Genomic DNA, 15,461 nt, shown 5'->3' on the forward strand with positions numbered 1-15,461 from the left:
ATGGAGCCTCTGAATGTCACATCCTTTAGTATTAGTGTAGAATTCTGTGCAAATATTTCAACAAAGGACAAATGTGTACTGATGATGCAGTGATTCCCAAGGAAATAGATTAGACTGAAATAAAGGTAGTGTAGAAGATATTCTAGGTATAGTTATAGTGCCTTAGTTTCAGTGAAAAGATATTAAGAGTGGGAAGAAGAGTCAATTATAGATGTCAGTCATGCCCCCCCCACCTCACCCCAACAGGAGAGAGAGAGAGGGTAGTAGAAGTAAAATGTAGCTATGTCCAGCTGTGTGTGTTTTACCTTTTTCAGTATGGTTTGGTAAGTAGGTTGTGATGTTTTTTCTTGTATGTGGGTGATTTGTTTTGCTGGATCTCATTTACAAACATTTACTTGTAGGAACATTCTGTGCAGAAAAAAAAGAAAAAGGATAAACATTCAAAAAAATCTAAGAAAGAAAAGAAGAAAAATAAGAAAGAAAAATCTGAAAGGAAGGATGACATACTTGATAGTTCTTCGGTAAGTAAGAAATTTTAAAATCCTTCAAATGAGATTTTTAAAACCCGCACCATTTTAGTCTCTGTGGGTACGCATGGTTAGTAAAATTAAGACTCATTCTTACAATTTTCTGGTGGGAAAAACAGTGGCAAAGTTTGTCTTTTTAATAGACCCAAGTATTTAATCAATTCAAAAGATGCTGTTATGTGAGTGGTTGTGAATTTTATAATATTGAATTCACTCATTAGGAACTAAGGGATTTATAGTTTTTCAGCAGAGAGAAATTGAAAAAAATCCTCGTTCTAGGATAGAGTGGAAAAATTCATAGGTTCCCTGTAGTCAGTGGTATACGGTAGAATGTGTCTAAAATTGCGAATACTTGACTTTGGTTTTAAGCATGAGTGACTGCTGCCTTTTTTGGATGTTTAACCATGGAAACTCCCAACAACATGGGAATTGTATGTGGGTCTGAAGGAAGGCTCAAACTTGTGCATTTAAATCTGTAGACAGATGTCTTCACATTGAGGGGCACTCTGGCAAAACAGTACAGAGACTGCATTAGAAATCTAGGTGTTGCTTTCTTGCCACATTGTGTAAAGCATCCTCCCAGAATTTTGGTGTAAGTCAGGTAGCACTGTGATTTTTTTTCTTTTCATAGTCTCTTTTATTGATTGAAGGAACGTGCACTATGATGAGATTTATTTTCCAGGACCTGATATCAGAGGTGAACTATGCTTTTCAGTGTGGGAAGTAAGGCATAAACGTCCCACATTTCCCATGGGAGTTATCAAAACCCCTCAGATCACATCAGTGAGTCCCAGGATACAGCACAGTCCTGCCTGATACCTTCGATCCAAAGTCTGTTATTCCCATGGCAGGTTCATGTAGATAGCAAAGAAACTGTTCAGTGGAGTCCTGTTTGCTTCAAGTGTGAAATCTCAGTACACTGTTTGCAAGTGCAAATGTAGGAAGTTCAATATGAAAATAGGAGGAGATAGCATGTATACTGCTTTATTGTAGTAAGTTCCTCATTTTACTTTTTTAATGTAAAACATACTTAGTAATGAATTTAGTTTTTTTTATTTTGTTTTTGCAATGCCATGAAAACAATTGGTTTTGGGTTTATTCTGGCAGTTTTAACTTTAGTAGTGTTACGCTAATAAACTGCCAGTGTGAACTAGTGTTACATACTGTGATGTGATCATGAAGTGTGGTGGAATGTTTTGATCATGAAGGAACAATCTCCTACGGGAATATCAATATTTTATTTTTATTATCAATATTTTAAAATAATAAACAGTACTACATTAGTAATGTTAATCAGCATCAATTTTGATTATCAGTATACTTGGTAAGTATTGCATTTTATGAACATATAATAGTATGTTAAAGTATTATTATTCTTTACATTAAACTCTGGTTTTAGGATTCTTCAGTTGAATGGGTTGAGTCAAATGTGTCGCAGTCAGATAACAAAGAAGCAGCTTGGAAGGTCAACAAGCAATCAGATGCTGGGAAAGAACCCTCCCTGCAGGTAAACAGTCTGATAACTACTCCAGAAATAAATTCAGCATGACCAAATGTGAAATGTGCTTAGGTTTCTTGACAATTCTTTTTGCAGTGTGTTGAACAAAACCTATTTTAGAGACAAATGTCTTTGCTTAGCTAGATAAATGTTACATTTCATTAATCAGAAGACTTATTTACTTAATAGTTGCTTAGTACTTAGTAAGGCACTACGCTTAAAGTTGCCTAGCACCATTGTTTTGAGGCTCTAGCAACTTAGCTTGATTTTCTTGAAGAGGTCAACTTAAAGATCTTGTCTAGACATATTATTTTTTCTGCATAATTTTGGTGGCTGTTCTACAGTTGAATGTGTTTTTGCTTCTGTGGTGCTTAAACAGATATAAGGAAAAGAGGTGTAGAACTTTGCAGTAACAATATTTATGGAATCAAAGCCTCTTGATCTTCCTAGGTGAATTCTGTGCCCAGTAAGCAGTATTTATTCTGGAAAATGGAATCATTCTGAAATGAACTGCTGTGATTTTAGTAACATAAATGTAGTCACATATCACCACATCCTCAGTTGTGTGAAAATGGTAATTTTTAATTTAGTGTCTAATTCTACTCCTGAAAGAAGTCCCTGTTTCTCATTCTGAATTTGTACATCTTGTTAAGAGAAATGAAAAGTATCTCTGAATCATATGTGTCATCTTGGAAAAGTATAAAGAAATAAAATATAAATCCTTATGTGTGTCATGACAATTTATACTGCAAAACCATTTTTTTCCAAGTATTTATTGTATAACGTGCACCCTGGGCTTGTCTATGTTGGACAAAGAGTCTGCTTTTGAAAGGAATTTCCTGATTATCTCTACTTTTTGTATTTTGGCTCATGTTATGAAGAAGTCTTGGAGCATGTAAAACCATTTCCTGTTGGATTAAACTAAATTAGAATGTACGTTCTCAAAATGCAGCTAAGGTGCTCCACGGGACCAGTCTCGGACTAGTCCAGAGTGCTTACTTAAAAAAAAAAACAACAACAACAAAAAAACCCCAAACCCAAAGACAGAAACAAAAAAAGCCCCAAGCCCACAGACCTGAAGCCTATATAGATGTCAAAGTCAGACTGTTTGCAGTGGTGCCCAGTGACAGGACCAGAGGCAATGGGCACAAACTGAAACGCAGGAATTTCTGTCTGAACATCAGGAAACAGTGTTTTACTGTGAGGGTGACTAGGCACTGGCACAGGTTAGTCAGAGAGGTTGTGGAATCTCCATCCTTGGATATATTTATAAGCTGTCTGGACATGGTCCTAGGCAACTGGCTCTAGGTGGCCCTGTGTGAGCAGGGGGGTCAGGACCAGATGACCTCCAGAGGTCCCATGCACATCCACTTCTGTTGATCCATGTTGCTTGCTGATGTGGGCATAGATACTATTGAATCACTTGAAGAAAGGCTATTTTTCAGTTCCTTCTCTTTCTTAGAGGACATCCGAGAAATGGAATGTTGTGTTTCACTTCTGAAACTCTCTGATGTGTTCCCTAATGTAATTTTTAAATAACAGAGAAAGTGTGACATACAACATCTCTGAATAGGTGCTTGAACCCTATGGAAGATATGAAGGCTCTTCTGTAAGGACATGTTTCAAAACAGGTGTAATCTTGTCATTTCGGTTGCTATACTATCGACAGAACTGTTCCAAATACTTGTTTTTTGCAGAGTAGTTGTTCATGATGTGTGCGTCACTGCTTTCTTTTGGGGCTTCAGGTTTTGTGTGTATAAAGGTAGTAGGTATATCTAGGCTTTTTATGTGCTGCTTTTCTTCAGAGAGTAGTCCTAATTTTTAAAATGTACTTGGTCTGGCTTAGGTTTTGTAACTGCAGTTTTCTACCTGTTATTGTGGGTACAGTTCACAGAATTTAGATGTGTAACTGTTTAATTTGAGGGTGCAGTTAGTGCCTAGATAAGAGAGGTATGAATTCTGCTCAGTTAGTGATTGCAGATTTTGTGTACCCTAAAAGAGATGTAAGGGGTCATGAAGTCAGAATTAGCAAGATGAAAAGGAATTGGTCTAGATGTACAGTGTTCATTTAAGCAAATAAGAAGCCGTCCATACGGTTCGCATGTTTACCAATCTTAAATACATTGTGAAGATGTATTTCAAATTATAGAAAGACATTTATGAAATTTATTTGTGTAAGTGAATATTAAAAAACTGAAAGATCGTGGTTCTTAAAATCATATTTGCTTTTCATTAAAGTATTTCATCTGTGTTTGTAAAACGTATACTTTTTATTGTAAGTAATATTTGTCAGTAGTTGTACTGGTTTGATATGTACCCAGGCCATGTTTCTGTTGGAAGGCTGAACATTGATTCTTTGTGTTTATTTTAAAGAGAGAAGAATGGATGAATTTAGACTTCATGTCATTGAAAACCACGTCAGTAGCAGCTGTCAAAGGTGAAAGACACAAAGAAAAAATATTGGAACGACAGAAAGCTCAAGAAATTGAACAGGTAGGAGGAATTAATATATTAACTTTTTTCTGCATCTTACTAAAATTTGTGCGATGAACGAACAAATAAATTGGTTCAAATACGTAAGTCTATCATTTTAAACTAATGCCTGATGTGTTTTGTGGTAGTGATTTTAATTATATTGATTGTTTATTTGTTCTGTTTGGGATGGGAAGGGTTCATACAGCAGGCTTACCTTTTGGAGAAAAGCCTTTAAACTGTCTTCTAGGTAAGGAGAAAGCCAGTTTTGTTAGTACTAAATCCTGTAATATTTTAAGTCCTTCTGAGATGTTTTACTTAATGACAGCCTGGCCTTCTTCCCCTCGGTGTGTGCCAAAAGAGAGCACCCTTGTTTTGTGTGGTAAAAGCTTTCCTAAGTTTCTGTATTAAAGTGTGGGGTGCTAAGGCTTGTTTTTTTCCTGAAGAAAATTCAAAGCAGTTGTTGTGCCCTTCATGCCACAGTTGTGCATGAACACATGGGCGGATCAGAGTCTGGCTGGGGAAGGGGTTGCTGTCATTAAATTAGTTCTGTTTATATACAGTTGCTGGCTACTTAATTTGTTCGTTCAGCTCCTTAAATGCAATGTAGTCTGATCTGAAAACATGGTTGCTGATCACTATCTAATATTTACTTGTCCTCACATCTCACATTGGGCCATTTGTTGCTGTTAGATTTTCCAGTTACTTGTGTTGTGGCTGGGAACCAGATTGACCTGCAGTGCTGTTCTTGTGTAGCCTGTGGTGCTTGGTTATTGTCTTTTGAGAAGGATTTTTTTTTTTTTTTCCCCACTGAATATTTTGATGCACATTATTTCTGAACTGTTGAAGGACTGTTTAATGTGGAGATCTTAAATGACCAGAATGTCAGCATGTACTATATGGTTAATGACAATTTATATATATTCTTGATCCTAGAAGAATATGATTTTTACAGGCTCTCCCACCCAACCACTTTCTCTCCATGCAGGTTTATACTTTTGTGTTTTATACACCAGAATGTCCATCCTTTTTTAATGCCCAAAACATTGTGTACAATAGATGCATACAGCATGCCAGTGGTGGTGATGAGTTGACGATATAACATTTCAAAATTTTGTCAGTGCTGGAATGCCTAATCAACCCTTTTCCCAGTGGACTTCCTTGCCTGCTTCCAGAGAAGTCAGTTGACAGAATCACAATAAGCGATCTGATTTGAGGGTGAAAAGCAATAACTGGAGGTAAAACTAAGAGCCCCCATAACAGCAGTTCTTCAGATGCAAATGCATATTACTGCAAATGCATATTACTGCTACACTGGCAATGAAGTCAAACAGTAATACTGCTTCTGTGTAACAGCAGTGCCAACTAAGCATGTGTTTGAGAGCTTTGACTTGGGACGGAGAGTTATGTTTATTTCTACCTGTCTTTAGGTAGCACAAGTTATGAGTAAGCTGTTCTATTCCCATGCAAGTCCGAATTTTTTTCAAATATTCTGGAAAATACCAACCGTATGCTATGCACACATTAAAATTATTTCTGTTTTAGGCCATGCTGTCTGAAAGAGAACTCAATCCCTATTGGAAAGACGGTGGTACAGGTTTGCCACCAGAAAAGGATGAAGCAGCTTCAGTTAAGAAAGGTAAACAGCAACTTTTAGTAGTAATCTTCAATGTCTGTCTCCAGTCTCTGGTCTCTGTGTTGCTGACAAGTTACTGCTAACGTTGATGTAAAGGGATTATGAATAACATATAATAAAGTAAAATTTGGATGGAAATTCAGTAGTGAATATTGGGTTAATATCATGGTATGTTGTTTTGCAGAGTTTCTCTTTGCTGGTTTTTAATCTTGAGTAGTTTGACCTTCATTATCTTTACAGAAATTCTCCATTTTGAACTAATTAAAGGAAAGCATGATTTAACCAAGACAAGATAAATTGTTGTCATCTCATTTGGTTCCTTTCATTCCATTACACAAATTATAGTTTTAAAATATTCAACCACAGGAGTCTGAGTCACATTAAAATGAAGTACATTACAGATGCAGTTTGTGAAAAATATTATTTCTGTAACCTTTTCACTTCTTTCCTTACCGCAGGGTTATCCTGCCTATTTCCAGCAAGAGCAGTTAGAAAAATGTTTTTCATAATGTCATGAAACGTTTATTATGTGATAAGAAGGGTCCTTGTATTCTGTCAGCAGGGAGCAGTAGGGTCCCTGGCTTTTCTCTTTGGGAGCCTTTTCCTGTGGACAGTCTGTCCTGCAAACCATTAGCTTCATGCCCACTTTCAGGAGTCGCAGAGATCAGCGATCTGTAAGAGGTGACAGGCATCAGTGAGTATGTGTCCTGAATGTTAAGACCTCTGGTAGCTTCTCAAATGGAAAGCAATAGGTTATTCATTAATTTTCTGAGAAGGGGAATGCTCTTGGTTGTATGTAGGGAGTATGCCAAAGAATGGACACAGAAAGTGAAAACAATCACAAGGTTCTTTAATTTCAGAAAAAAACCCGCCACAACTTCTCATATGCACTCCTGTCTTGGAAACTGCTTGTTGTGTTCTATGATAAAAAGGAGAAGCTTAAATTAAATCAGTGGTAATGCTGGATATACCTCAGTAATAACTTATAAAAGTGTGTAATTGTATTATTATATTCTTTCTATTTTTCTTTTGCACCCCTTCAATTTTTACATTAAGTTTAGGTGAGGGTTTAATGTCACATACAGACTAATGTTAAATAGGAATAACTACTGAGATATAAAATTATGACCTCTTATTGTTTTCTAATTTAGTTACGGTGGTAGAAGATGCTGGATTAAGTTGGTTACGAAAATCATACCAAAGAATGAAGGAGCAGGCTGAGAGAGAGAAACGAAATTTTGAGGAAATTGTAGCTGAGAGATATGGGGTAAGGATCTTCAATTAATTTTTTTTAATACTAATAGATGCTTGGAAAAGGTTACTTTGATGTAAAGGAACAAATACTTAATGTGTAGTGTAAGACATAAGGGAAGAAGCAGAAAAAAAACAGCCTCTGAAGCTTCTCTCAGGTAAGGAAGAGTTTAAAGCTGCCCAGCCTTTTATATCTTTTTTGTTAAATATTTCCTAAAATACGGGATCCTATAGCAAATTTAAAATACTTATCTTCTACATCAAGAAGTTCAAATGATCCCATTTACAAAATACCTGAGTGCTTCCAAAATTATGATGTGTACTAGAAGATATATTTTGTTCTCCTGCACATAGCGGATAATAATGCATGTTGTTGATAATAATGATGCCAAGATGATTTGGAGAGCTGTGTCATATTTTACCAAATATGAATCTTCTGGCCACTTGTGATCTGCTCAGTCTAGATATATTGAGAAAGCTGCTTGTTTCTGAAGGGTTTAAATGTCTTCAAAATTTATTTTTAATAGAACAGTCTGCCATAACAATATTAGCTCTTTAAAGCCTGCCCCCCCTACCTATTATATTATTGTTTTTAAAAGCATTGGTTGAAGTTCTGGGGTATTAAATATTGGCCATAGTGTTACTTTTGAGTTTTCTGTGGGTTTTTTGATTAGGTTGGTTTGGTTATGGAAATCTTGGATAAGACACTGTGACTTCATACTATTTTCTTTGAACTGAACTGTAGTCACTCCTGAGTGATAAACCAACATGGTCAGCATTGGTAGAAATTATTCAATGCCGGTGATTGTAAAGAATATTATTTTTAAGAATCTTTCTCAAGAAACCAGAGTTAAAACAGCGTGAACCACTCTGGCTGCTGAAGTACAAGATAGTGATTGAAAGAGATCCCTGCCTGATTTGCTTCAGTATGTAATGTTTTGAGGGGGCAGGGAAAGTAATTGGTGGCTTTTAATTCAGCTTGAAAGAGAGAAGAGAAACAGTCCACGTTTTGCATAATTGCCTAATGGATAGAGTATTTGTCCAGAAGCCAGAGACAGGGGTTCAAAGCCTGTTTCAAGCTAAAGATTTTGAACACACTCTCCTGTGTTTTTAAGAGTTTAACTAGATCGTAAAATATTTTAGTGGGAACGTCCATTGGTTCTCTAGAAGTTGAGCATCTGGTGAGCATAAAAGCAAAGTTCACGAGTGAGAAAGAGGGAGCCTTTCTCCCTAGCTCAAGCCCCTAATCACCTGGTTGCCAGGAGGAGACAGTTCTGAGGCTCTGGTCCCTGTTCCCAGGAGTGCTTTAGCACTTTACTTTCTAACTTTCATCCCATGGCTCTAAATAGTCCAAGAGAAAGTCTTTTCAACAGAGCATGTTAGACATGAGGCCATAAATTCCCTTTTTCATACTGGTCTTCCTTTCCACTCCGTGGCTCATGCCTTGCCCTTTGCACAGTGACTCATTTTCACAGAATGGTGCCTTTCTTGTAATACTTTGTAGAGAGCTTCACAATACTCCATGATCTTAAAAGCAGTATGACTTTTTTTATTCTTTCTTGTAGTCAATGGAGGTATTTCAGTCACGATTAGAAGAAGCTGAAAAAGTTGCATCCAGAAAGGAAAATTATTGTAGAAGTGGAAGATGGAAGAAAACTGACTATTCCGAAAGTGAGAAAGAGAAAAAAGAACAGCATATGAAAAAGGAGACACGGGATGAACATGATAGAAACAGAAGCATGTTTGGGGACTATACTAGGGAGAAGTACGGCAAGGGATGGGTGCAAGAAGACAAAGGTTACAAAAGAGATATGTCAAGAGAAGACCAAGAACATGGACACAGTAGCACAGACTCAGTACTGAGAGGCTACAGCTCCAAAGCAGAAAAACACTCCGATGAAAAACGAAGTCAGGAAAAGAGTTCATCTCTAAGCAACATGAAACACAAATTTCTGAAACCCTCTGAAGATGATTTATCATCTTACAGTGTATCTAGAGACTACAAGTCGCAGCAGTCCTCTTCCAAACTGCCGGCTCATAGCTCTTTGAGCAGCCGTTTCCAAAAACCTAGTGAGGATGCTGCACTGGGGACCAAAATGCACAGAGAAGATAACAATGAGAAATTAATGTCTGATCAAAAGTCATCAGGTACTCGGGAACAAAATGATGACAATAGTTGGGAAAGAACTCCAAGTGATGAAAAAGAGAAATCGCGACAGGAGTACCCTAGCGATATCCCTGAGAAGAAACAAGCGTTATTTGACAGTAGAACATCGTGTTCTAGGTATTTTACAAACATCTTTATTTGTCTTTTATTTGCTGTATTTTGCATGGAAAGTATACTGGAAACTCTGTCTTCTTTGTGACAGTATTAGATCTGAACATATCAGGTCTCTCTAGTTAGGAGGAGGCTAGCCTCCCACCTAGGGGCAACCACAACAGACCACTGTAGAAGTAATGAACGCTCCCAGCTTGTCCTGTTTCCTCAGCATATTTGAGAATTCCTAATGATAGATTATTTTCTGCTTCTTTCTAGTGTTAGTTCGCACTGCAATAAAATTGGCCTCGTAGGCAAAAATCCTGCAAAACAGTATCTTAACTGTTAATGGCTTTATAAAAGACAAACTTTTAATTTTAGAAAATGCTGACTAAAACCTGAAATAATTAATACAGCAGGGATAGGTTTGCCACCTGTGACATGAACTCATATGCTAAAGTAGTAGCATATGAAAAACAGTAGAAGGTATTGATCTGAAAAATGCATTTTCTGTGGAAAAGAGGAGAAGATGAATAGGAGTGGGAAGGGAAACAGAAACTAATATGTGGTAGGAATTTCAGTTTGCCTGATAAGCTTTAGTGAAAGACAGCAGAGAGTGGTAAGGAGATATGGTCAGAGAAGTAAGTTGTAGTCAACTGAGTTTTTGCTCTACTTGAGGCCACCTGTTCTTCTCCAGTATTACCAGCCTGCTGGTTCTTCTGGTGATGTGAGTAGCGTGGTTATTACTGTGAATGCTTTCCTTCAGATCTTCCTAATAATAAGTAGGCAGGTGCAGAAGTATTTTAGAGTCAGGATGGTGTTGTTTGATTGCTTGGGAAAGCTGGACAAGTAAATATTCTTGGTCGGAGTATGTAAGAAGGATGATATGATTCATTTGGAAACAGCATTTGATGAAATATGATCAAATGTAATTCCTTCTTTCTTACATGCATATGTCAGTTATTTGCAGAAAATCTTCTTGTAGCAAGGTTATGAATTTAAATTGTTGGATTCTAATAACAAGACAATAGCTTAAAAGTATGTATTTTATTTATAATTGTTCCTATGTGTAGTACTTGCAGATACCTCCCTGTGTCTTTGCAAATAAAAATTGTATATTAAATGAGTACTGCATGACTAACTAGAAACAGGCAGCTTAGTCTATGCAATTCTTTATATTGTATAGGTTGGGTATTTTTTTCCAGATTTTACTTGCTTTATTTTCTACTTTAATAGGAGCCAATGAAATCTACATTTTCTTTGATAGCAGGAAGATAAATTGTTTGCATGATGTTCACTTAATCTAATTTATTTATTTATTTATTTTAAAAAGCCTGAGTTAGGATATACGTCATGGCAGGAGTAGTTCCTGGTTCTGGCACAAATAGTTTGTATGCACTATGGGAAGTCTCACGCATAAGTCTTTGTCATGTCTTTTTTTATTGTTTATTTTAGTATTTACCTAGGTGTTATTTTGCTGGAAAATGAGAAATACATCTTTATAGTTATTTTAGTTACTCTGAAAAAAAGATCTTGTAGCATTAAACCCATGATGTGTAAAACCTTATTAGACATTTGAATTTAGTGATCATCTTTGTTTTTCTTGATATTGCCCAAATAGTTATTGCCCTGAAGTGCCTGGGGTTTACCACTTAAATGCGCTTTGTAAACTTCTGATTAGAATGATTCATGGTGTGTCTGGGCTAGAGCCTATGAGACTTCCTCAGCTCTTGAGTCCTGGATTGTTCATGACTTTGTTCAGGTACAAGGTCTGCACAATCCACAGTTGTATTCTGCGTGGCTTGGGTAGTGCATTGGTTTCCATAAGGCAACGTAGGTGTTCATGTAAGGAGGGTGTCATGGTTTGGCCTCAGCCGGCATCAAAGAACCACGCAGCGGCTCGCTCAACTCCCACAGCCGTGGGAAAGATCGGCAGAAAAAGGCAAACCTCATGGGTTGAAATAGCGCAATTTAACAGAGCAGCAAAAGGGAAGAAGAAAGAAAAACAATAACACCGATAAAGGAGTATAAAGATGCAATTACAGTACCACCCTGTACGTGCGACTGCCCCCCCCTCCCCTCCCGGCTAGCTCCTCTTATAGCTGGGCATGGGTCACATGGGATGGAATATCTGCCTCCCCTGCCGGCCGGCTCCCTGGGGAAATTAACCCCATCCCTGCCGGAACCAGGACAGAGGGACGCTGTGGTAAGATGGGTGACTGCATCTGTACTGCAGTTCAGGCACAGACTCCATGAAAATGAAAATATGCATTCAGAACTTTATGTCTGGAAAAAACCCACCCTGTTAAGAAGCTGCTTTTTTGTGCATATGAAAAGGCATGATTATGTGTGGTTAGAGTCTTATCCTTTATCTTAAATATGCACTTTTAAAAAAAAGACCAAATACTTCACTGATTAGCAGCAAATAATCTAAATGACATATAATCTTTTAGTAAGTCTACCTTCATTGTCAGTTGTTTCCACCATGACATCCAGAAGGAGAAAGCAAGATCTAACAGCTGTGTCATACAGCTAATGGCAAGTAGGACTTCTGACACCCAGTAAACTTTATTTAACTGTAGTGAACTATTGACAATAAGTTTTGGTGATTGTCCAAAATGCAGAGACTGAGTGAGAGAGACCATGTGAAGACCCTGCACTTTGTTCTCATTTAATTTATTTAAATTTAATTTATTTAACACACTCCTGCTGGAGTGTGTCCAGAGGAGAGCCATGAGGATGATCCAAGGGCTGGAGTACCTCTCCTATGAGGAGAAGAGTTGGGGCTGTTCAGCCTGGAGAAGAGAAGGCTCTGAGGAGATCTTATTGCGGCCTTCCAGTACCTAAAGGGGGCCTACAGGAGAGCTGGAGAAGGACTTTTTACTAGGGCATGTAGCGATAGGATGAGGGGAAATGGCTTTAAACTGGAAGAGGGCAGGTTCAGATTGAACATTAGGAAGAAGTTTTTCACTCTGAGGGTGGTAAGGCACTGGAAGAGGTTGCCCAGAGAGGTTGCTGAGGCCCCATCCCTGGAGGTGTTCAAGGCCAGGCTGGACGTGGCCTTAGGCAACCTGGTCTAGTGGGAGGTGTCCCTGCCTATGGTGGGGGGGTTGGAACTCGATGATCTTCAAGGTCCTTTCCAACCTAAACCATTCTGTGATTTTATGATTATTTATTTATTTATTTATTGGGGTGTGTGTGTCAGGGCAGGTAGCTGTGGAGCTGGGTGTTGCTTTGCATGTGTTGGGTTGACCCCAGCAAGCAACTAAGCGCATACCAGCTGCTCGATTGTTCCCCCTCCTGCAGAGGGAATCAGAAGAGTGAAAGGGAGAAAGCCTTGTGGATATGATACAGACACTTTAACAAGTGAAGAAAAGAGGAAAATACAAGTGATGCAAAGGCAGTCAGTCACTCACCTCCCATGGGCAGACTGATGCTTTGGAAAGACTGCGCGCCCAGCTTGTATGGCTCAGTGTGGTGCTATGTGGCATGGAAGAGCCCTTGGGCCAGTTTGGGTGTGTTGTCCTGGCTGTGTCCCATCCCAGCCTCTTGCCCACCCCAGTCTATTTGCTGGGATTGCAGAGTGAGAAGTGGAGAACACCTTGAGGCAGTGTAAGCACTGTTCAGCAGCAGCAAAAGCACTTCTGTGTTACTAGCACTGGTGGAGTCACCAGTTAAGGCACCATGAGAGCTGCACAGCACCATGAGAGCTGCTATAAAGATCATAAACTCCATCCCAGCCAGACCTAGCAAAGCATGTAATTACTGAGTAGAAGTTAGTGATACCATTGCATTATCTTAAAAGAAGCAACCACTCCTTTACAGTCTTATTTTTTTGTTTGATTTTTTTTTTTTAATAGTGGAATGATATAGATTTTTTTTTTATTGCAATTACAAAACATTTATCTTTTTTTATTGCAATTACAAAAACTTTTCGTTACCACATGTAGTAAGTGCAATGCTTTGTAACTGGACAGAGCTGCAAATTTTGGGAAACTAGATTGTGTACCAAAGTGTTTTGCTTATTCAAGTTCAAAGAATTCAATTATTATGATAGAAAACATAATTCCTTTCCTCACAGAAGAGAACTAAGCTTAGAAACTATTTAGATGATCCTTTCTTTTACATGTGTTTTCGGTTTTAGCACTGTTCAACCTGATTGTGCATCTTTTTTTGATATTTTAATTCTGTTTCTTAGCCAGTACAATTACTGAGCTGATTTATTAGAAAAGCGTAGATTACCTAGGCCTGGAAAACCACATAGCCTCTGCTTATTGACTTACTGTTATGGTTTGAGAGACCCATGACAATTTGTTGTCATTTAGACAATCATTCTATCACCCGATGTCCCCTCCCCACCTGGGAAAGGGAAATCGGGAAAAACAAGAAAACCCAGGAGCTGAAGTATAAACAGATTTAATAGAATAAGATTAGATAATTAACATTAACAGCACTAAAGAACGGATATTGATCCCAACACCAATACAGAATATGCAAAGATTATACTCAGCCAATTCTATCAGTAGGAAGCTGTGCTCTCCCAGCAGTGGGCAGCAAATGTTGGACACTGTGAGTGCTACGGCTTCAGGAGGAAGGGAAGGCCTCAGGGGTCCGGTACCGGGGCACGAAGTACTCAGGATGGCAGCCATCAAGGGAGAGAGAGAACTTTGCAGCAAACTTTCTAATTTATAACGAGTGTGATGTTGATGGTATGAAATAATCCTGTTGGGCAGCTTGGGTCAAGTGCCCGGGTCTCGCTCCTCCTCATCCCTGCACCTGGCTAGCTCGAAAACAGAGACCTTGAAACCCACACACCATAGCTGGCTGTAAAGTAAATGTTTTCACAAATTCAGACACTGGAGTCTTCTAAAAGTGCAGTTTGCCCAAGCATTAGAAGAGAAATTAGTCCTGTGTCTCTCAAACCAGGACACTTACTTATTTCCAAATTCTTCTAAGCTGACTTTTGACTCCTAAGCTTCTGTGTGAGGCAGGGTATGACCTGTCTTCCTGTTCCCTTCAGTGGGAATTGCTTTTTTTTGTAGAATTTTGTAGAAAATTCTGGCTCTTGGAACATTTCAGTTTTGGATATGTGGAGTTACCTGTTGAGAATAATTTACATTCTGCTACTTTCTTCTTCCTGAAGTTTCAAGTCTTGTAATACATGTACTTTTACAGAGGTGTTCCGTCAGTCACAAAAAGTAAATCTTCATTGATGTAAAGGCTTGGATTAATAGGTGTTGCTGGTTCGGTTCTTCATCTTTCACGCTGACAATGTACCTTTTAAGTTTTATCCCTTCTAAAACACAGAGTTTTTTCAGCCTATAAATCAAAGTGGTTTGGACAGTTATGACACAGGTTAATTAAAAGTGCTGATTGGATGTCCCAGCGATCTCCCCAGAGGAAAAGGCCATCCTGCCAGTGTTTGCTGAAAATCACACTTAATAATGTGACTGCTTCAGAGTTTAATTTGAGACAAGATTAAAAGCAAAACAAAACAATGTCTCTAGTCTCAAAAAGTTCAGACAATGATTAAAGTGCTAACACCGCTTAAAAAAAGCATGGATGAAGTAATAAACATCTCTTGCTCCCTTTACTGACATAGTCTGCCTTGTTTTGAAAAATATAGGTTAAGGAGAAGTGAGAACTTCGTCTTTGAAGGTTCTCTTTCTGATGAAGTTAATGTAATTGTTTCTGCTGAGTTTTGGGGTTTTGGATCGGACATCTTCAAAACAGACAAAAGTAGTTTTGGTAATTTTCTCACGGCTGGGGAGATCTGGCAGTTCGAGATAACACCATCTTCGAAGTTCTCCCATTCTTCAA

The 15,461-nt window shown here is 38.2% G+C and overlaps 1 protein-coding gene across 3 annotated transcripts in view; it reads left to right on the top strand.

The window, feature by feature from the left end:
- CWF19L2 (CWF19 like cell cycle control factor 2) overlaps window positions 1-15,461 on the top strand; it is an 87,328-nt gene that overhangs the window by 15,355 nt on the left and 56,512 nt on the right. For all 3 annotated transcript variants that reach the window (XM_082498204.1, XM_082498206.1, XM_082498205.1), the window contains 6 exons: window positions 402-521; window positions 1,927-2,034; window positions 4,399-4,518; window positions 6,043-6,136; window positions 7,285-7,400; window positions 8,950-9,668. In XM_082498204.1, coding sequence (XP_082354330.1) covers window positions 402-521; window positions 1,927-2,034; window positions 4,399-4,518; window positions 6,043-6,136; window positions 7,285-7,400; window positions 8,950-9,668 — 1,277 coding nt within the window. The remainder of the gene's footprint in view (window positions 1-401; window positions 522-1,926; window positions 2,035-4,398; window positions 4,519-6,042; window positions 6,137-7,284; window positions 7,401-8,949; window positions 9,669-15,461) is intronic.

The sequence above is a fragment of the Vanellus vanellus genome (genome assembly GCF_965231255.1).
Source record: "Vanellus vanellus genome assembly, chromosome: 1".
Lineage (NCBI taxonomy): Eukaryota > Metazoa > Chordata > Aves > Charadriiformes > Charadriidae > Vanellus > Vanellus vanellus.